The 23,251-nt window shown below is 33.1% G+C and overlaps 1 protein-coding gene across 2 annotated transcripts in view; it reads right to left on the reverse strand.

Annotated features, from left to right (window-relative positions):
• The window catches only part of MYEF2 (myelin expression factor 2), a 31,060-nt gene extending 11,492 nt beyond the window's left edge, over positions 1-19,568 (reverse strand). For both annotated transcript variants that reach the window (XM_011355066.2, XM_011355068.2), the window contains exons 1-10: positions 19,292-19,568; positions 14,140-14,348; positions 12,843-12,895; positions 11,629-11,636; positions 11,431-11,524; positions 7,256-7,447; positions 6,430-6,583; positions 5,851-5,900; positions 5,671-5,734; positions 1,155-1,256 (exon numbers count right to left, since the gene is read on the reverse strand). In XM_011355066.2, the coding sequence (XP_011353368.1) occupies positions 1,155-1,256; positions 5,671-5,734; positions 5,851-5,900; positions 6,430-6,583; positions 7,256-7,447; positions 11,431-11,524; positions 11,629-11,636; positions 12,843-12,895; positions 14,140-14,348; positions 19,292-19,452 (1,087 nt within the window). In that variant the 5' untranslated portion in view covers positions 19,453-19,568. The remainder of the gene's footprint in view (positions 1-1,154; positions 1,257-5,670; positions 5,735-5,850; positions 5,901-6,429; positions 6,584-7,255; positions 7,448-11,430; positions 11,525-11,628; positions 11,637-12,842; positions 12,896-14,139; positions 14,349-19,291) is intronic.
• Positions 19,569-23,251: the final 3,683 nt, after the last annotated feature.

The raw sequence follows: 23,251 nt of genomic DNA on the forward strand, positions 1-23,251 counted from the left end.
CTATAGCAGATTTAGAGATCAGGTCAGAAAGTAAGCACTCCTCTGAAATGGTAGCTAAGGGAGCAGTAAAAAATTAAAGAATAAAAATAGTATGTGTTTAGGAGGGTAGAGGGTCTAAGAGAAAGGAAGAAAATCTCCATCTGTTTGGATCAGAATGATTACCATAACTACTCTCATAATTTAAAATGTAGCTGTAGCATCTCAAAAAAATAGAAATGTAATCCCATTTATTAGTCCATCAATTAAAATAACGGTTTCAAAGTATGGTCTGGGGATCTTTGAGGGTCCAGTAGGTCAAAACTATTTAATTCATCAAATAATACTAAGATGTTATTTAACTGTTTTACTCTTTCTCTCATGAGTATAATGTAGAATTTTCCAGAAACTACATGATGTCTGATAATGTAACAAACTGAATGCAGGAGGAGATGTAATGCCATGGCTGTCTTGCATTAAGCTAGACATTAAAGAGATGTACAAAAAGGTTGAAGAATGCCACTTTTCTCACTAGTTCTTTTGTGTTAGAAAACAGTATATTTTCTTAAAATTGTATTTATGTTAACACATAATGAGTTTATTATTTTAAATATGTAAATGTTTTAATTTCTAATCTAATAAATATTGATAAATTTAAGAACATAAACAAGAGTACTTTGGAATCCTCAACAAATTATAAAAGTAAAAAAGAGTATTGAAATAAAAAAGTTTAAAAACCAGTCTTCAAAAATAAACTAAGTTAGTCCACGTAAAGAGCCAAACAGCTATCTGAAAAGCTACCTTCCCAGCCAAATATACAAATTTAAATTGTTTATGATATGGTACACTTTCAGTCATTCCACAAATAATGTACATTCATAATAAACAAGTTACTATGTTGAACATTCTCCTCTGCCTTAAAGCCATTTCAAAATCCACAGTGCTAAAAGGCTAGCTACAACACAGCTGGTCTCAGAGAAACCCTCCTGCCATTTGCCCACCCTCTTTCATGTTCTCTGCTCTCTTAATATTTCATTCCTTTTTCAGACTAACGTGACATCCTAAATATCCAACTATAAAATACAGTCCTTTAAACATTATTATAAACGAGAAAATATGAGCTTTATGATCTAGCAAACATATCATTGAAAAAGAAATTAGAAAGTTGGAATACTCACCAGTTGGACCTAAATTTCCCATTACACCACCTATGTTCAACTGGCTGGCACTAATAGGCTGTCCTCCTGGACCAAGTCCCATTCCAATGCCCCCAAGACCACCTGAAACACAATTAAGAATAATATTACCAGCCCATATATGATTAACTGGCACTAAATTTTTTTTAAAAAGCTACATGCCAGTAGTAGTATCTCTAAAATGTTGCAAATTTATAAATAAGAACACTGGTTCTTGTTTTTAGTGGAAGGCAGCACACTGAAACCATTTACAATTAATAAGTGTTTTATGAAGCAGGTCCATTTTATATCCCAATTAAAGACATACTGAAAAGGAATAATGAAATACCAAGAGGATTTTTAATATTACATCACCTTATAAGTGGCATACATATTTGAAAATGGGAATCTTGCTCGAATTTGTAAAACCACTTAAAATCTAGGAATTACTTTTAAATGGTTCAAATTAAACAAAAAAGTCAACTACCATGAAAACATAATATTGAATAAAGCAAATGTCACATTACCTAATTTAATCAATATAAGCATTTATTTACATGTCAGTGGTACTTTAAGTGTTTTCACATCTATTATCTATCCATAGTTGAGGAAATTTCTGAGACCTTAAGTTACTTGTAGGATGCCATTTAGCTATGTTAATTAAGAGTAGAATTAAAGTTTTCTATTTCTAAATTCAGCATTCTTTTTACTACTTCCCTTAAAATAAACTAAATTCATTGAAAATAGACTTTAAGAAGATAATCAGATGACATTAAAGACAGAATTAATTAATATTTGAGTAGGAACTCTTTTATTCTACTTTTAAAGTTCTTGCTAGTCACTGTAGCAATTAGGGGTTGAGAAAATCTTATACCATATATATGTATATTTTTTAAAGTAGAGTACAGAAGTATGTTGTGTTAAATTGGAAAAATCAATCTGACCTGGTAAAGTATCTTTTTTCAGCTCAGTACCTCAAAATGGTCCAAATGAAAGCAATAGCATATTTGACCATCAACAATCTCATGTCTATACTTAGCACTCATACTGTCATCTGTTATCACTGTTCACTAAAAGAAACTAGGACTCCTTGAAAGTAGGTCAATCCCATGTCTTAGAACAAGAAAATCTTCATGGATCCAGGAAATCCTGTTTTTACCAAAAAGTGAGAATACCAAAGGCATATAAAATGAGGGGGCTCCCATTTGCCAAGTCATAATAATTTGAGTGAAGGGAGGGAGGGAGAAAGGAAAAACAGGAGGTTAATTATGATTAACATAACTAAACAGATTCTGTCAAAGTCTATGAGTTCATATCATACCTCAATTGAGAAGTGTATACAAATGTAAATCTCAAAAAGAACATAAAAGAACATAAAAAGTATAAATGTAATAGAGGATTTATTTTTTATCTAAATAAATGAGTTTTAATAGTGGAAAAGTAAATTGGGAGCCCCTGCATAAAGCCAGGATCTTGAAAGATGACACCCTGAGTGACAAGGTAAACTTGGTGGAAGCGGGAAAAAACAGCCCTATAATGGAAGAAGGGAAGCGGGAAAAAACAGCCCTATAATGGGAGAAGGGGCAATATTCAAAGACACATGTGATAAGAATTTTCCAGTTTATTTTTTTAATGAATTATCAGTTCATGAAAGCCCAATAAATATTAATCCACACCCACACTGTGGTAAAATTGCATACCAAAGACAAATATCTTAAAAACAGCTACATGAAGACCACAGCTAATCTATAAAGAAAGGACAATTCAACTGATAGTTGACTTAATAGCAACAATGGAAGCCAGAAGACTGTGGAATATTTTCAAATCACTGAGAGAAAATAACTACCAACCTTAAACTATATAACCAGTGAAACTATCTTTAAAGGTATTTATAAAAAACCGAAACTGAGAGAATTTACTAACAACAGATCCTCAATGAGAAAGCTTTTATAATATAGGCTTCAGGGGAAAAAAATAGTGCCAGGGTCTATGAAAGCAGAGAAATAATAAGACAAAAAGTGGTAAATAATAATAATGCTTGATTCATGGGATTGAAAAAAGCAATACAGAACTAAAACACTGAGCAACAATAGTACATAAATCAGTAGGAAGTGATTAAAATTAAAATATTCAAAGGTCACTATACTATTGAGTAAAAGAATAATTATATTGACTTCAGATTTATACAGACATATTAAAATATCCAGGATAACCACTAAAAGAGAAAGATAGGAGAAAAATATTTATGTATAAGAAGAGAAAAATAAAACACAAAATAACAGGAAGTAATCCAAATAAATAAAAAATGTGAATAAACAAAGCTGTTGTATCTACGTTAATATTAGACAAAAGACTTAAAAGTAGTTACTAAAGAGAAAAATCACTCTATAATGATAAAAAAATTTTGATTCATTAGGAAAACATATCTTTTCTAAACATGGATGCACTTACTAAGTTAGCTTTAAAATATTTAAAGTAAAAACAAGAAAAAATAGACAAATCCACCATTCTAGTGTGAGATTTCACACGCATCTCTCAGTAATTGAGAGCACAGACAAAATTATTAGGAGAGATAGATCAAATGATTTAAAAACTTGACTTACTGGACATATACATAACGCTGCATTCACTAAGCACACCTGGAATATTTATAAAAATATGCCTCATATTAAGACTATTATGCAAAATCCAAGTTAATTTCAAAGAATCACAATCTTAAAGACCATCTTCTCTGGTCACACTGTTAAGTTAGAAATTAATAAGAAAAAGAAAAATCCATACATTTGGAAATTCAAAAATACATGGCTTAAGAAGAAATCATAATGTGATGTAACAAAAAAGTTAAATCGCAATAAAAATACTCCATAACAAAACCTGCATACAGTGGCTAAATTCATAGTTGTAGCTACTTACATTAGAAAACAGAAAAAGTTGAAAATCACATGATATCACTTATATGTGGGATAAAAACCTAAAAGCAACAAATGAACAGGATAAACAAACAGAGACCATGGACATGGACAATGGACTAGTGGTTACCAAAGGGTAAGAGGGTGGGGGGAGAGGGGAGGTTGACAGAGGAAAATATAAAAATAAAAAAATAAAATAAAAAAAAAAAAAATAATAATTTTTAAAAAAACCAGAGGCTGCAAATTAGTGAAATAAATATTTAACTTAAGGAGTTAAGAAAAAATAAAAGACAAAACCCAAAGAAATAGGAAATAATGATGCAAAGAGCAGAAATTTAGATACAGAAAGCAAAATTCACTTCTTTGAAAGCACTAATAAAACTGAAAGATCTTTCTAAGCAAAACTAAGAAAAAGAGAAACTGCAAACCTTCGAAACTTAAAAGACAGAACTATAGATGTGAAAAAAATTTAAAAGAGACTATTTTATGCCAATAAATCTAAAAGTGAACAAAAATAGTAAAATTCATAGATGTACAGTCAAACCAGTAAAACCTAAAAGATAAACACTATATTCTTAAGTTGTTTCATCAGGGTAAGGTATCTGATGGGAGGTGGGCAGGGGAGAGGAGGAATCTCAACTTTTATCTGTAAAATTTTATTTTAAAGAAAAATCATTTAAAACAAATATGGCCTTATTGCTACAGGAGTAATTTTATGTTTGTCTATATATTTAAAACATTTTATTTAAAAACTTAATAATAATAACCAGAGAAGGTACGGTAAAATAGTATGATCAAGAGCTAGTATTTATTGAGTGCTTACATTATGCCAGAACTGTACTAAGTGCTGTCTATATATTAACTCAGGCAATACTCAGGCTAACCCTATGAAGTAGGTACTATTATCATCCTCATTTTGTACATGCGGGAGGGCACTGAGACACAGATGTTAAGTACATTACGCTGTTGTTTTATATCCTTTGAAAAATGATTGATAATATTGATCAATGAGCGTACCTTTAGAACCTGTATATCTAATTTAGGATATTTATCTTAAGGAAATAACCAAAACATACCAAAGATGTTATACAAAAAGACATGAATTACTCTGTTGAAATAGTTATGGAGCATCTATATGATAAACTATTATATATCCAATAAAAATATTTGGAAAGAATTTTCAACATGAAATAATACTTATACTCTAATGATAAACAAAAGGATACAAAATTATTATACAGTGGTTCTCAACTGTGTAAAAAATATACATAAAAGACTGAAGGAAAATACAAAAAATGTTATGGAGGTTACTTGTAAGTGGTAAAATTACAAAGACTTGTTTCCCCCACAAGTACATAAACTTAAATTTTTAAGTATATATTGTTTTTATAATGAGGAAAAACTACCAAATGAGAAAAAAAATAGCACATATTTATTTTCTCAGTCCTCCTAATCAATCATGCCAAACTATTTCCATAACTCCAAACTAACCCCAAACTGTGGGCAACTTAGGAGATAGGCACAAAAACAAAGAGTTTTGCTTAACACATAATAAAACTGAAAAACAACAGTCTGTATTGTTTCTAATAACAGCTTTTAATTACACTTACGTGGTAATTGTGGTGTTTTACTGTCATGTGAACGGTAGTCTTCATGAGGGACAGACTTGTCATCCTAATTGCAAAAAAGTTTATTATGTTAATATAAAACTAAAAAGATCTATAATGTAGAGGAGAGCAGATAAAATATTTGAAAAGTTTGGAGGAGTGAAGTGATATATAAGAACTCACCATTTTCACATGCATAGGTCTATCAAACAAAAATTGCCCATTGAACATAGCTGTTGGTTCAGTCAAGGAAAGCCAGTTAAGATAACTATAAAATTATACTTAAACGCAAACACATTTTTAATAATCTTAGTCAGACTATCTTTAATATTTTAATCAAAATCTTTAATAATAATTTTACTTATTTGTATTAGTCTCTTACATATACTCAAATAAAAATCTAATTCTTTGCTTTATAGTTCGATTTTATAAATAAAATGTAACCTTTTAATTCAACCACTGAAAAAGAATTAATAAGGCTTCATTTAAAGCAACTGTATTAATTTATAATGGATTACATAACTTTCAAGAGCATGTAGGAAGAGAAAGTAGGAAAAAAGTTCATACTAGGCCTATACAATACAGCTAATTCAAGTTTTAAGAGTGACTTTAGTTCTTGGACATAGAAAAGGTTTTAAGTGCTGGAGACTAAAGTCTAATACACACTTCTAAGCCAGGCATCCTTAAATTGCAGGACTCCCACAAAATGGTATCAAGCTTCTTCAATCTTATTCAATAATGCTAAAGTATCAATCAGGATACAAATTGCTTGAACTGCTTCAATTGCTTGTTCAAAAGTGACTGTGCCCATTCCTCTGCTCTTGCCATCTTTGTCTTCTTTAATATCTGCCCGCTTTACAGTTCCAGCTATGCTGAACACTTCCTTTAGCTTCTTCCAACCAACTTTGAAGTCAAGCTTAACATAAAATTATATGAAGTTACACACCTAATAAACCCTTCTCCCCATTTATAAATACAAAGAAATCTTTTCTAAACTCTCAAAACTATGAACAGCTATAATTCTTGTTAAACAGTATATCAATAATGTTCAAATAAAAACATCTTAAGTTGTTTAAAATCGGTTAAGCTACACCTATGTTGTTCCTTACCCTTAATTTTTTTAAATTCCCAAAACAGTCTCTCAACTATTCTATCTTGTTTTGTACATTTGAAACTTGTATATCTATTTTTACTGAAATTCAGATTTTGAAAATTGTTATCACCGACTTTCAAAAGCTTAGAACAAATGACAAACCAACTGCAACATGCACATTCACAAATATCAAATATCAAAGCTAAAGAAACTCACCAATATAAACAAAAATCACATAAAGTAAATAATTTCAAGAACTGCTAATGTTTATAAATTCCACAGTTCTTTTTTTTAAAAAAGTCTAAATATTTATTTACACTCTAATCTTACATAGAGAGACTTAAATTGGGTTTAAATTTATAATTTGTTTGGCTTACTTTAATTAAAAATAAGCAAAATGTTCTATAAACCTATAACCCATTCATCTAATTAAATAATCTCATAATAGAACTGAATATCTGAATAACAAAACTTTAAACTAAAGCTTAAACTTACATTAGCAACAAAAATTGTGGAACCAAGTCTACCAGCCTGCAAATTACTGATAACCTCAGGAGGAATGTTTGGATTATTGAGAATGGAAGGTGGTAAATTCATCAACCCCGATCCCAAATCGGGTACATGTCCTCCTGGAAATGATCCTCCTGTTCGTTGTAATGCCCTACGAGCATTTTCTCCATCAGGATCCTATAACACACATTGAACATTAAATGCCACTAGGTACATCAGTAAGACTATATAATTAAAACAACAACTTCAAATTCTATAGTAGCTATCCCATCTCACTCAAATTATTGGCCCTCTTGAAGAGTAAGCTTTTTTCTCATCCAGAGAATTCAGTCCCATAAAAACCTGTGGACAGACAAAAGATTACAGTCTCCAGGGATGTCAATTAAATACCTCTTTCCAATCACTAAAGTCACTTAAGAACTTGAAATTAGTTTAATTTTGCCCTTGTACTACTGTACAAGTATATGGCACACACACATAAATACGTATAACTCGAAGAGGAACAAAATACTTACTGTAACTCTTTTCTTTCCAAAATGCAGTAATGGTGAATTGTCACCACTGGATGACCAAAGCAATGCCAAATTGAGACTAATTAAAAGCTTTTCAACCACAGAACAGATTGCTATAAAACCCAGGAATACTGGGGTAGAGAGGAACTATGATAATGTATAAATTTCATTCCTGAACAAAATACAATTATCCACCTTCCAACTTTCCTTCCTCAACATGATTATGATCTAAAATAGGGGCAGGGAAGGGGACAAAGAAAAGCTGTGTCCAAATGAAGAATGATACTAAACACTGCTTTTATTTTTAGTTCATTAACTTTATAAGAGAAATATTCTATTTTTAAACAAAACAAAAAAGGTAAGTTTAAACGTACTTCTCACTCATCTCACTAGGCAGAATGCAAAAAATAAAAAAATCACATAAACACATTAACAGACTATCACCTACAATACTAAATGATTATGATCTATGTAATCATCAACTCTACTCTGTTGGCCTGCCTGGAAATACTAATAAAAGGAAAGTTTGGTGACTTCAATAAATTCTCTAAGAAGGCTAGGAGACTAGAAAGTGAGAAAGTGAATGCAAGAATAAAAGTATTCTGGCTTCCAATATATTTCTTCATCATGAATAAAAAGAAATACACAAGTAAAAAAATAAATCTTTAGAAGAATGCTATAAAACTTTTAAGTTAATAAATAATAAAACCTTCAGACCTAAGGTTTCAAAAACTTGCACAAATACAAAATTTAGGATAGGGATATCTTATGCAGGAAGGAAAAGGACACAGCAGAACAGGTTTCGTGAACTATTAAAATAGGTTGTTTGTTCTTATCTTAACATTAATAAAGCATATTACTATGCTTTGATTTGTCTACTCTATATATGACATATATATAAACATATATAATACATAACACATATATAAAATACAATGAATATAACACAAATTACCTACTGTATTAACAGTTTTTATTCTTTTCCCCTTGGATGTCAGCCTGCCAGTCACTGCCTGGTATTGCTATCAGAGAGCCTATAATAAGTTTATAACTGCTACTAACTCTCATTTAATTAAATGAAAAAGTGCAATTCTAATATTTGTAAAGGAACATTGGAAATCAACTTTTCCTAGTTCTCAGTACTGACCCCAGTCATCCATTTATAAATCAGATATTCCTAGGAAAGAGACCTTTAGGGATATTAATCCAAAAAAGTTAATTGAAAAAACAGCTCATCATTTAGCAAGGCAAAACACAACCATTTTTTCTTTTAAAAAAACTTAAAAATGGAAGCATCCTATATCTGCTTGGATCACATGACTCTATTTTTGGGTCTCTGAAATATTACTGAGGATCAACAATGTGCTTAAACTTAAAAAAACATAAATGATATGGACCTGGCCTTTAGTATCCAATGAACTTTTTCCGATTAAACATAAAAACACTGAGAATCTATAATACTTGTCTCTCAAAGAATAAGAAACATCATAAAACAACAAATCATAATCCTCAAAATAATAATTTCCCATAAGGGTGGTTATTCTACAAATGCCACTCTTATGGGAAATTATTTAGGATATCAACACATTTCTGAACACTAGTACCGGCTTCCACATAAAAACCACTAAATAAATGGCTGTCACAGGCCAATAAAAGTCTAAACTTTCTCTATCAATTCTCTGCTTCTCAGTCAAAAAAAAAAAAACAACAAAAAACAACCAAAAAAAGAACCACCACTCAAATAGGATTAGAGGAATTCAGAAGCTGACTTGAATAAAGGGATTTGAGATACTTGTATTTGTTGTCAGCATAGCCTTTCATTTTAAGCTATAGTAAGTAGTCCCTGCTTATCCATGGTTTTGCTTTCCTTGGCTTCAGTTACCCAAGGTCAACTAAGGTCTGAAAATATTAAATGGAAAATTCCAGAAATAAACAATTCATAAGTTTAAAACTGCATGCTGTTCTGAGTAGTGTAATGAAATCTCGTGCTGTCTCACACAGTCCCTAGGATGTGAATCATCCCTTTGTCCAGTATATCCACACTGCATAGGTGGCCCATCCATTAGTCACTTAGCTACCTCAGTTATCAGATGGACTATCATGGTTATCATAATGTTTGTGTTCAAGTAACCCTTATTTTACTTAACAATGGCCCCAAAGAATATGCCAAAGAGAAGTCGAGAAGTCTTACAGTGCTTCCTTTAAGTGAAAAGGTATGTATGTATAGGAAAAAACATAGTATATATAAGTTCTATACTATCCAAGGTTTCAGGAATCCACTGGAGGGTCTTGAAATGTACCTCCTGCGGATAAGGGGAAACTACTGCAATATTATCTCATACTCAGGAAAAGGAGAACAAAGACCAGTAACATTCCCACCTTGGGCAGGAATAATAACAATCATAATTATTACTGCTAACAGTTATTACGTAGTTAACTATTTTGAGCACTATGCTAAGTGCTTTACATAATACCACAATTATAAGAAATAGCTAACATTTATTAAATGTTATATATCTTAACTCTTTGAGTCCTTATGACACTATCAGGTTCTAGTATTATTCCCATTCTACTGATAAGAAAACAAAGAAATAGAGAGGTTAAGTAATTCACTGAGTCACACAGATTCCTTTATGCCACAGCCTGAATTCTTTACCATATATCTCATTTAATCCTCATAAACAACCTATTAGGTAAGTATCTGCAGAACTATTTTAATTACTAAGGTTTAGAGAATAAGTAACATGCCTACTTAGAGCTAGAAAGTGACAGAGCTGGGACCAAATCATTCCTATACTAAATTGCATTGTAAGGGACAGTACTGTACTATTACCAATGATTAACATCCGCCCTTATGGAGACTCTTCAGAGTCCCAAAGTTAAATCTCTCTATTCTTTTTTAAAAGAGACTTTAGGAAGGATATACACATAACTGATCTGTGAGCAAACTATTGCGATTAACAATATCAAGCTAAATGACAACTAAATGAAAATGACAACTATTCAAGCTAATCATGTCCAAGGTCAACTGTACCTAATTGTAAATAGTTTTTAAGTATCTTCTGATTATTCTTTTAACAACATATTTATATTGCAACTATTCCATACAAAGGGAATATCTATCTCCATTTTAGGGGTTTCCAAGTTTCAGTTATAAATTTTGCTAAAAGACCTGTAACTTTTCTTAAATTCTAATCTGGCACAGTTTCAGGTTAATTTTATTAAAAGCGAATATCAATTCTATTCAAATTCATAAGTATTTGCATTATTAAGCAAACTTTTATTATCAACTACAAGAATACCTACTATATTTCTATATTTAAACAACACAATCTAACAATTGAAAATGTATATACTAATAAGGTCAGTACCTAAAATATGTCATCTTTAAATTTTCTGGGTCCTGAAATTTTTTTAAATCATATACCTCTGCTTATAATAACTTGGAACAAATCAAATACATAGAATAACTGTTTATGGGCACATAGATTTTCCTGTACAAGCAAAACTATCATCAAAATATAATGCTTTAATTAGCATCTAAGCTTTAAAAACTGTTGTAGACAAATACATTACCAAAGATGAAAATCCAAAGAAAATAAGTCTTTATATTAAAACATTTAAATTATTCAGTATAAGCAATCTTACCTCTTTAATATTCAGAGGTCTTCCACTAAGATCATATTTGTTCATAGTTTCTAATGCTTTCTTTACAAATTCTTCATCTTTGAATTCAACCACCCTTATTGGGGAAAAAAATTTATAGGACATTTTTATGTACTAAGGTTTTTTTTTTCCAATCTGAAGTTTAAATTTGACTTAAGAGATTTTAAAAAAACTTCTTACCCACAACCCTATATCCAGGTAGATTTGTCAATATATGCAAAAGAAAAAAGGTTTCAGATCAGTAGATGAAGTTTATGGTAGAATCTAACATTTAAGTTTAAAGCAATCAATAAGTCAATCTTTTTTGTCTTACACCTCAAGAACAGTCAAGTGACCACAAATTTTCTGTAAATTTTTAAATATATTTAAGACAGTTGGATCTAGCCTAACATGCTTGAAGCACACTTTTACTTTTACTCTTCATTAACTTAAAACTAATGAATTTCATTGCATAAATTCAATCAAAAGTAATTGAAAGAAATAACTGACGGCTCCAATATACCTAGTCTTACAAAGTCACATATCTTTTCAAAAGATGTACTGTGCACAAATAGTTTTTAATGTATATTTTTATTAAAATCAAAATAGGAATTATTAATCTCACTTTTAACAAAGTTCTTAGAGAAAACTGGCTGCACATAATTTAACAGCCAGTTCTAAGTATGTGAAAAGTATCCTATTCTAAAGAAACAAATTTGTACTCTCCTTTTTTAAATGATTCTTTGTCATTATTACTCTTCAAAGCACCACTAAAGGTAATGACAAAGTTCTTATTTTTCATATAGTCAACTGGTTTTCACTAATATAATTAAACATTGTTAAGAGCTTTCCACTGTACTCTTCAGTATATTTTCTTGTTGCTAAAAATCAAAATTGACTGTCACCCAACTCCTTCTATATCAATTTATTCATCAATGTCATTCATACCAATTGGTCAGAACACTGCTTCTTACGTAGTCCCATAGGCTACCAGAAAAAGTTTTTCAGTATAAATTTCAAACATACATTCTGAATTAACAACTTTAAGCTTATAGGCCTCTCAAAAAACTCTTAGGGAATATTATCAATTCGATGACTTTTAAATATCCTTGAAGACATCAAAACACAACAAAAAAAAAAATCCTACATTAAAATCTATTGGCTAAAAAGCAGCATTACCTTACAGCATTAGAAAAGTGAATGCCCTTTATGAGTATTTACAAAACCCAACCCTTCCAGGCAGCTAGCTTGATTTGTATAAGTGTCAGACTTGCTAGTATAAAGCCTCAAATCTTGCATAATAAAGTAAAACAAAATGAAACTTAAGTTTCCAAAAACTGGTACAAGTATTATACAAAAAGTAAACTGCTGAGGAACTTTTAAACCTCGAGCAGATTACTGCCCACAGCACTTACCCTTGATTTTCCTTCCGCATCCTTAAAGAGCTCCACGTATGTAACCTCACCAACTACATAAGACATACAAAAGGAAGATACCAAGAAACAATACATTTAAACACCAATATCTTGCTTTACTGCACACCTGTGCACAACTCTACAGAAAAGCACCTATTATTCACCAACAATCAAAACCAGACCAACATACCTCCTGTCAATGGCTATGTAAATTTAACTGATTTTCAGAAATGTACATCATCCACATTCTCTAGAAAAGCTAACAACCATATTAACCTAATTCATACTACAGATCATATTTTGGCCAGCATGATATAGTTGGTGAACAAATGTACATATACATACAAATGATCCCTTAGCCTATCATATTAAAAACATCAACATTAGCACTTTTCAAATAACTTTAGTCGCCTACACACAACAGCTGTTTTAAGGTGACTTCCTACCTGAATGTCTTCAATCATGTTTGCCATCAGTAAACTAAATTTACAAGTCATGCTTCACAGCAAGCCACACACTTTCTAAATAAAGTCAATGAATAAAACCAATCAAATAGTTGTCACCTTACAACAGATACACCAATGCAATTTTTTTTTAATTTATTAGAAGAGATCAGCCTCAAAGCCAAGTACATAGTTTGCAGGACTGTTGAAACTCAATTTTTCAAGAGATAACAAAACTAACTTTTACAAGATCAATTATGAAAATTAGTTTTCCCCAAAACCAACCATGTATATAAAATAAAGGTTTTCAGGTTATTCTGAAAACAAAACTGCAACAGCAGTAACGCAATTTTAATATAGAACTGCAGAGACAGCATCATGGCATTCATGACAATGCAAACAAAATGAATTCCACAGCCAGATTCCAGGCTCCGCCAAGATAATAACAAAACAGCTTTTGGAAAAAAAATAATCAGACCTTATTATTCATACTTTAACAGCTAAATGTATTGCTTAACTAATACAACAGTCCTTTAAAAATCTATAAAAACTTCAACTAGACAAAGCAATCACTTTAACAAAATTCTTGGTGGCATGCATATGCTGGCTCGCTACTATCCCACTGAAATAACAAAAAAAAAACAAAAAAACAAAAATACTTCATTTATCCATACTACCTTGTAATGAAATTGTGTCAAGTGAAAGAAGAGGAAAAGATTAATGCATGTGTCAAGAAATAAACAAAAATCAATTTTTTTGAGTCTGTGTGGCTCAGAGGAATAAAAAAAATTTTGCTTAGTTCTTTCTCCCTTTCTACATGATTAGCGAACAGTGGGTTTATCAGAGATGGTTACCTTTTTCTCTCATTAGATCTTTAATAGCTTGCCATTTCATGTCATATGGAATGTTGCTAATGAAAACTCTGTTACGATTTGGACCTTTCTTTTCTCCAGTGCCAGAATTCTTGTCTTTTGAATAAGGATGAAATCTATTGGCCTTCTTATTTCCTGTAGATTTTTCTTTAAATTCTGATTTCTCTTCTTTCACTGATTCATCATTCTCCCTATGAATTAAAAACAACAAAAAGAAAACCTCAGTCATGCTTCTTATAATGAGTATATATTAAATATTTATCACTTCACAAAACTTTCCACTAAGTTAGATTTTGCAAAGCAACTGTAGAGTCATACTGCTGGCTTTGAAATTACCCAATGCTGTTTCAAAGCAAGCATGTGGGGATATTAACAAAATTTCTCATTTCACAATCCTTTTTTTCCATATTAAATAGTTGCAGCATCCAAACAATAATCCAGTTTTTCCCAAGATAATGCTTAATAAATGTTATTAGAACCTAACAAAAGGGAGAAATTGGTGATTTTATTCCTACAATATGTAAAACTGCCAGCTTTAATACAGAACTCTAAAAAAACAAATTTACAAAACGATATCCTGAAAAAGTTCATCTCTTAAAGGTTAACAGTTTCTTCCCAGAACTTTTCTCCTCCATTGCTCAAAAACATAGTTAATGGGAGGAAGGGGTGGAGGAAAGAAGCAATACTTAAATGTAATGCAAACCAGAATTTTATAAATCTACATTTTAATGAGGCCCTAACTGGAAAATATTTAATTTATAAAACTGTAATCACAATGCAACTATATGATGCTATCTACCAACCATCTGTAGAATATAACACTGAAGTAAAATAAATCCTATAGATAAAAAGCTGAGTATTTTAAAAATGCAATTTACTTTTCAAAAGAAATCCTTTTTTTACAGAATAACAATAGATTTATTTTAAATCATTAATTACTCTAGTGAATTTTATACTACTTAATTAAAATTCTGATTTTAAAGCAAATTTTTACAAACATATACTAATTAAAATCTCTGGAAATGACATCCAGGAATCTAAATCTTTTAAAGCTTCCCAGATTACTCTAACAACCAACCAGGTTTCATAATGCAGGCTCTAAATTATCTTCTAAGCCAAGCAACTGTGGGAACCTACCTATACATGGCAGCACTCTACACACACATCATTTGCTAGTTGCTTATTCCATGATATACCGAACTTTTTAGACACTACTTTTCTGAGCAGGTAACAACACTACCATAAACATAGTGTATAAAACTCTATTTAAAAAAAAAACTACCTGGGCTGGTATTAGCAGCATCTAGTATGGTGACTGCATATAACATGTGCTCAATAAATATTAATTCTTGAATGAGCAAACAGTCAATTGAGAACCCATACTCATCTGAATACAGATGGTACTTTTATTTGCCAGAAAAACTGATAAAATCAAGAGACTCTAGAGCCAAACTTGCTTTGCCACTTTTTCAGATCTTGAAAGGGACACATTCACTGTCAAACATCTTCCCTTATCATAAATGGCACAGCCTGGTAGTGATCATCCTACCTGTCCAACTCTAGCAAGTATCTATCTGTCTGAACAGAGCTGTACTTCTGTGAATGGCAGTAAGCAGCCGAAAGGCACAAAGGCCTTCTCTGGCTTCTGGGGACAGGAGATACAAGAACCCCTCTTTTTAATCCTCCGAAGAACCCATTTACATAGTAGGCTGAATTCAATTAATGGTTTTAAAATAACTAAGTCTCTATTCACGTGAACTGACATCTGTATGGTCGCTAGCTAAATACCAATTCCCCTGCCTATTTTCCTCTTGCATGAAACCAATTTTGAAAATTGCACAAAGTTCTGAAGCACTCACTGTATTCCTCTATTCTTACATGGATGCTGTCAGCACAATCTGACAATTCCATTAAAAAGCAGTAATATCACCTATAAAACCATTGCCACTCTCAAGAAAATGAGAGTCCATCGCCCTCAAAAATGTCTTCATGCACCTTTGTAACCTTTCCCTACCACCTCTCCCCATCCCTTCCCTTGTCTCCAGGCCTGCCTTCTGTTACTCGTCTGTTTTCTAAACTTTATATAAATTAAATCATACAATATTTTTTTTTAAGCAGTAGTATTATACAGGATACTCTCTTTAAAACATTTGCTCAACAGATGAACAGAGAGAGCAATTTCTTCAAGTTTTCCCCCATCAGCAGCATCTTAAAGATACAGCTGAATTGTTCATCTGTAATATACAAATTAAGACTATCTATGGAAGGCACATCAGTTTAGTGGCTACAGGTATAGTATGATTAAGAAACTAAGCTATAATTACTCAATATCTGAACTCTTTGTATGTCCAAATACGCTATGGAAGAGACAGTGAAAATATATGTGAAAATTCTTACAGAAATGATGCTACATAATGTCAAAATATTGGCACTATATCCAAAATTCCTTGTAATAATTTCCAAACTATTCATTTAGGCAAATCTTCCTCTTAATGTACTTGACATAAAAACTGTAACTATTCTAAATCACAAAAATGTTATCTACTCATAAAACTAAATTACGCCTACCCAAATTATAATATAAAATTCTGAAAAATACTGAACATCGAATAAGAAAAGTTTTAATATAAAAGGCATAATGCTAGTGTATGAGATGCAAAACTAAGCCCAGTTCCATTCTTTATTCCTAATATGATTAAAAAAAAAAAAAAAAAAACTACTACTCTACTTCAAACACTTCACCTTGCTCCATGGCTTAATATTTTATTCAAGTACCCTAATGTAACTCTCAATCTCCATATACTCCAAGGCGTTACTTAATCACACTTGAATAATGAAGAGTTATAACAATACTGCTATTTTTTCCCTCCGATTCATTTGAGAGCTAGTATACCATTTTGGCATAAAGAACAAGACTATACCTACAGAAACATCTTTAATTTCTTGTCACAAGATATGAACACACCAACTAATCCTATGTATATGAGTTTCATAATCATAAAAGTTCACATCTACACTTCTTAAAAATATTTATTGGGCCTTTATAAGCATAAGGCCTTGGGGATATAAAGATGAGTAACATAGTGGTCTCCATCCTTAATGACTATGGATTAACCTCAGAAAGTCATTTCAATATTGATAACAAGAGGCACTGTGTTCGCTTCTAAGCAACATATATTTTAAGACAATATTTTGTAATTTTTATCATCTCAATAAATTCTTATCATTAAAATACACAGAAATCAACTCAAGTTTATATGTTGGGTTGTTAACTACTAAAGTTGGTTCACAGGGTAAAAAAAAGGTTGTTAGGCTGATACAGGTAAATGTCCCTAATAATTTGGAATGAGTGATCCATGCTGGACCATTATATGTTCTTATGGAAGAGGCAGTATAAGAAATCCCTGAGAGTAAAGTGGCCTCTTCACTCAACTTCTAGGAAAAGATAGGAGAGAGATGAATTACAAGCAATATGGAAAGAATCTACATTTGTATTTACTTATAACATTTCTTAATTTCTTCGCCTTATATTTTTCTTTTCCTCAGTAAGAAGTTAAAGGAATTCTTTTTCTACCTCTCTCTTCTGTCTGGCTAAACCACAATGAGATCTTAAAGGGGATCAGAGACTTTTAGATATGATGGAGGCTTAGATACCAGCTTTATCTGTACGGACACTATTAAACTGATCATATTCAAGAACAGTAAGGCTTCTCTCTGTAATTCAAGGCTGTATTTTTTGTTCAGGAGGAAAGGGTGGCAGGTAGTTTTTAAAAGCACATATTTAAAATTTATCATTTCACTGATTTTCATTCGCATTTATGATGCCAAATTCCTGAAAGCCCACATTATGGTAGGTAGAGTAGAAAGTGCATCACCCCACTTTGGTTCCTCAGTTACTGAGGCATGCCACTTTCCACCTAGGAACAAACTCCACTGAGGTGGAATCTCTTATAACTGCACCTCTATTTTGCCTAAAGATACTGCCTATCCTATTCAAACTCAGTTGAGAGCAAGTGTCATAACCAAGCAAGGGTAGCCACCTTGTCTGCAATCAACGGTTACACAGAATGGTCAAAATTTATCACAGTTTCAAACATTTTTATACAAAAGTAAAAAACATTTCCGTTGTCTATTTTAGTGTGAGCAAATGTTCATTGCTTGCCACTCTGAGGCATAACTGAGAGAAGGAAAACAATGTTTTTCGTTAAATAACATCCTACTTTCAAGTTCAGATTTAAAGAGCTGGACATATGCAAATAAATGCCTGAATTCATATCCTCCCATAAAACAAAAACGAAGAAGAGCATAACATTTCTTTATGATAACTAGAAATTATTTTGTAGTCAACTAAATTCTTTATAGGGACTAATGACAACTAGAATCTTAAAGGTAGTGGATTTTCTTCAATTGAAAACAATTTACTTTACCATTATACCAAAATTAAGAACCTACCATCACACACTGAGGTTTGTTTGTTTTTAAGTAGCCTGCAGGGCTGACAAACATTTGGGAGTCGGGGAGAGGAAGGAAGCAAGGCACATTTTCTTTTTTAAAGTACCTCTTACTACTTCAAGGATTAACACAATGGTTTCGGTCTAACCGCACATTATTAAACTTCCTCTTGGTATGTATCAGTTCAGAAATGAACATACCTTAGAAAACAATAACAAAACACTGAACTTATAAACCTCAGAATGAGGCCGGGGAGTTGGGAGATATTCCTTTTAAAAACGTTCTCGGTTGTTAGGAGGACATGTCCGATGATGTCATCCTTAGATACTCCCTAGTGATGAACACTAACTACTGGCCTTTAAAAGGGGGACCATTTTCCAGCAAAGCGTGGCGGCCACCGAGCTTTGCTCAGAGGTTCTCCAACCAAAGTCGGAGAAGACAGGGTGGCCCGTGGTCTCGGGCTAGAAATGGAGAAGGGGCGCCGGCCTCGTGGTCCGCACCACGGCTCCCCTGGCCCGAGGCGGGCGGGTAGGGCCTGGGAGCGTCCGGCTGCACCTGCTCCTCCCGGTGCCCACGGCCCGAGGGCAGTTATTTCCCCACCGAGGCCCAGCCTGGCCTCCGGCCCTACAGGCCGACTTCCCGCCCCCCACCTCGTCGCGACCCCAGAAAGAAAAGACAATACATTTTAACGCCATTGGAGCTGCTGCTGTGCTGAGGAGGCTGCCTCTCCGTCTCTGGCGGGTGCGGTTCTCGCCGTGGCTCGCCCGGCAGCTCTGCGGGCTGCTGATTCGGGCTGTCGTCGCCAGCGGCACCGGGCACCTCGGGCTTGTCGGCGTCCGCCATCCCGCCGCCACTGCCTCCGCGTCGGCCGCCTGCGCTGAGGGGCTCCGAGCGCGACAATGGCGGCGGCCGGGGAAGCGGTAACGGATCCCGATTTGAAAAGGCCCCGAGCGCTGTTGCCCGGATCTCGCGAGAACCAGTCGGGGCCCGGCGACTGGGAGATGGTGTGAGCCCGGGGTTGGGGGTGGGAGCGTTGGGAGGGGGAAGGGGAGGGATAGGGTGGCGGGTCAGGGCCGCCATTGCTGCAGTCTTGCTCCAGGGCGAGGAGCGCTTGACCTGTCCAGAATCCCCCAGTGGGGTCTTGTTCTGCCCACCAGCCGGCCTGTCGCTTGGCACTTAATGGGGTCTTCGCTTACAAAAGTTGGCTCTGGGTGTTAGAAACCTCTAAAGCTCTGAAACCCAGACTATTCAATTCATTCCATGTAGAAGCAGTTTAAATGAGAGAAGCACCCACCACTTTGCATCTTTAAAGACTTCTGCAAATCTTAGGCTCCCGTTAGAAATCCTTTGAATAATGCAAAGAAATCACTTGCCTCTTCAATGCCTAGGCACCCTGTGGACATTCAATAAATAGTTATTGATGACTGGTTGCAATTCACCAAACTGAAGGGCTTCGAATTTCTTTTGAGTTCCGGCTGTTCTCCATAATAAGGCTTTCCTTAGGACTCAGCTATCTGCTTATAAAGAGAAGAGTGAAGTTTTTTAATTCTCCAAGCAACAATCAATGGAGAGAATCTATAATTTTTATAAGAAATCTTCTACTAGATTGGCTAATAATGGACATTTTGGGTTTGGGTTATGTGTTTATTATATGCTGTTGGAAATTATATTTGAAGCAGTTATAGGCTCTCAAATTTAATTACCATATGGAGTTTTAAAATCTATAGTTATAGATTTTTCCCTTACATATGAAAAAGAAATCCATTAACTCCCAACTCTTGAGTACTATAATTTCACATTGAAATAACATTTATGAGCTGAAAAGTTCAAAGACCTTCAAAAGGTTTCTTTTCATAAAGATACAATCATGTATGGTTTCCATGCTTTGCAGAATATCACAAACATTAGTGGTAAAGTTGTTAGAAATACATTCAAGTATTACATAATTTCATCAATCCCCTCTGTTCTTTGATATTTCAATATGTAGATTTCTGCCCTTAAATATAAAACATTCAATCCTATGCTAGAAGAGTTGAGCTACTTAATCCAACGTACACAAAAATCAGAACAATTTTAATCATAATGAGTACACCTGGTAAAATACTATTTAAGCTGCTACTGACATTGTTTCATGAACACAGCCCATGCTATTGTGGTTGCAGCATAAATTGTTTCTCCTTAGTCAATCCTAAAATTTAGTGTTTGGAGAAGCAGAAGGGCATGGGGATTTGATACAGAAAACACAGAACTCCAGTTCTGCCACTTTCTGCCTGTAATTCCTTGGGCAAATCACTTAATTTTTCAATCTCTCCATAATAAATAAGGATAACAATACTTACCTTGCAGGATTAAGGTGGGGATTAAAAGAAAGCACTTTATGTAGGGCAAAGTGCTATACGAATATAAAGTAATATTACAATTCCCTATCTCTCCATACTGGGCAGGGTTTTAGTCAAAGAGAAGTCAGGTTCTTTTCTCAAGAACAGAATTATAAGTACTTTCAAAACATTCATCATTATCTGTTATCTTTTTGCTATAGTTGAATTTAATGATGAAAACTTAACCCTGCAGTCCCTAGTACAGAAGGATTCTTGCAAAATCCTTTAATAGATCCAATTTAATATTTTTTAAGAGGTCTTTATGTTTAAAACGGAGTAGTAGGTGCATGAGGAATACAAAAATTAGTATAGGCCTGTTGGGAAAGTACATTTATAAAAAACATTATTCGAGTGCTGTAATGAAGATAAAAGTATAATTAAAAATTTATTTACAAAATAAGAGACCAGCCTGAATGCTGTAGTATGGTAATTAAAATATTCCACTGAAATATTTATCTTGTGCTCACTGTCATTAATCATCAGAGAAATGCAAATTAAAACCACAAGGAGATATCACCTCATACCTGTCAGAATGGCTATCGTCAGTAAATCAATAAATAAGTGTCAGCGAGCTGTTGAGAAAAGGGAACCCTCATGAACTGTTAGTGGAGTTGCAAACTGGTACAGCCACCATGGAAAACAGTATAGAGGTTCCTCAAAAAATTAAAAATAGAACTACCTTATGACCAAGCAATCCACTTCTGGGCATTTATGCAAAGAAATCCAAAACACTAATTCAAACAAACATGTGCATCCCTGTGTTAATTGCAGTATTATTTACAATTACCAAGAAAGACGATTAGATAAAGAAGATGTGGTACAAATATGCAAGGAATATTACTCAGCCATAAAAAAGAATAAAATCTTACCATTTGCGACAACATGGTTGGACCTAGAAGATATTAGGCTAAGTGAATAAGTCAGACAGAGAAAATAAGTTGGACATAGGAATTTACCTGATAATTTCACTTATATGTGGAATCTAAAAAACAAAATAAACAACAAAACAGAAACAAACTCAGATACAGAGAAAGAATGGTTGCCAGGTGGGAGGGAGTTTGGAGGGCTGAGTGAAAAAGCTAAAAGGATTAAGAAATACAAATTGGCAGTTACAAACTAGTCATGGGGCTGTAAAGGACAGCATAGGAAATATAGTCAATAATATTGTAATAATTATGTGTGGTGTCATGGAGGCACTAACTTATCAGGAGGATCAGTTCATAAGCTATTTAAAGGTCTAATCACTATGCTGTATATCTGAAACATAATATTGATGTGATCTATAATTGAAAAATTTTTTAATTAAACAAAAATTTTTTGTCTTGATCATGGAGCTTTGTGGCCCCTTTTAAATTCTGTGCCTAAGACAAAAACCTCACTCACTGTACTGTAATCTTGATCCTGTAAATGCATAAAGGGTAGAGGATAATTCTTATAGGGGGATCTATGAGAGCTTCATAGAAGAGCTGAATCTTAAAAGATGGAGAGAATTGGGGCAGCTTCTGAAGAAACATTATTAATTCTTACCACTCCATCTGACTGCTCTATAGATTAATCTTTTTTTCCTTTTGCTATTAATATTGAACTTAGCTAAATCTTCAAAGAATAAAAAGAAAATTGTTATTAATATCCTATTGCTATGTTCCATTTCTGTATTTTCCTCTTTTTCTTCCTCTACTTTTTTTGAGTCCTTATATATATATATAGTAAAAATCTTGAGTAATGTTTTAGTTTTTACCTTCTCATCATTTCCATTGTATATGTCTTGCTTTGCAATTGCACTAACTGTATCACTAGTACAACTTCGCATAACTACTTAGTTTTTTTCTTACAAATTGAAATATGTGTGTTTACGTGTGTGTGTGTGTGTGTGTGTGTGTGTGTGTGTGTGTGTCAGATGGGTCCTGGACTTAGTGGGGCGATCACTTCCTAAGTTATATAAATGTCTAATCACAATGTTATTGTATACCTGAAACTAATATAATATTGTATGTCAACTGTAATTGAAAAATAAGTTTTTTTCAAGAATTACAAGCAAAGGCCAAAAATATATAGTTGAACAAAAAGTATACTACAATTTTTAAGTCAATTTGCTTGGCTTTATAAAATTAAATGGCTGGATTTGTAGCTATTGAGTTTCCAAACTTTAGAGAATTAAAACGTAAAAAGGAATTTATAACTTATATTATAGGTTATATTTGAAATTCATATGTAGTTTCCTTTTTCATCATAGAAGTTTATTCTGTGATGAAAAAGTGGATATT

The sequence above is a fragment of the Pteropus vampyrus genome, unplaced genomic scaffold, assembly GCF_000151845.1.
Source record: "Pteropus vampyrus isolate Shadow unplaced genomic scaffold, Pvam_2.0 Scaffold19, whole genome shotgun sequence".
NCBI classification, from domain to species: Eukaryota; Metazoa; Chordata; class Mammalia; order Chiroptera; family Pteropodidae; genus Pteropus; species Pteropus vampyrus.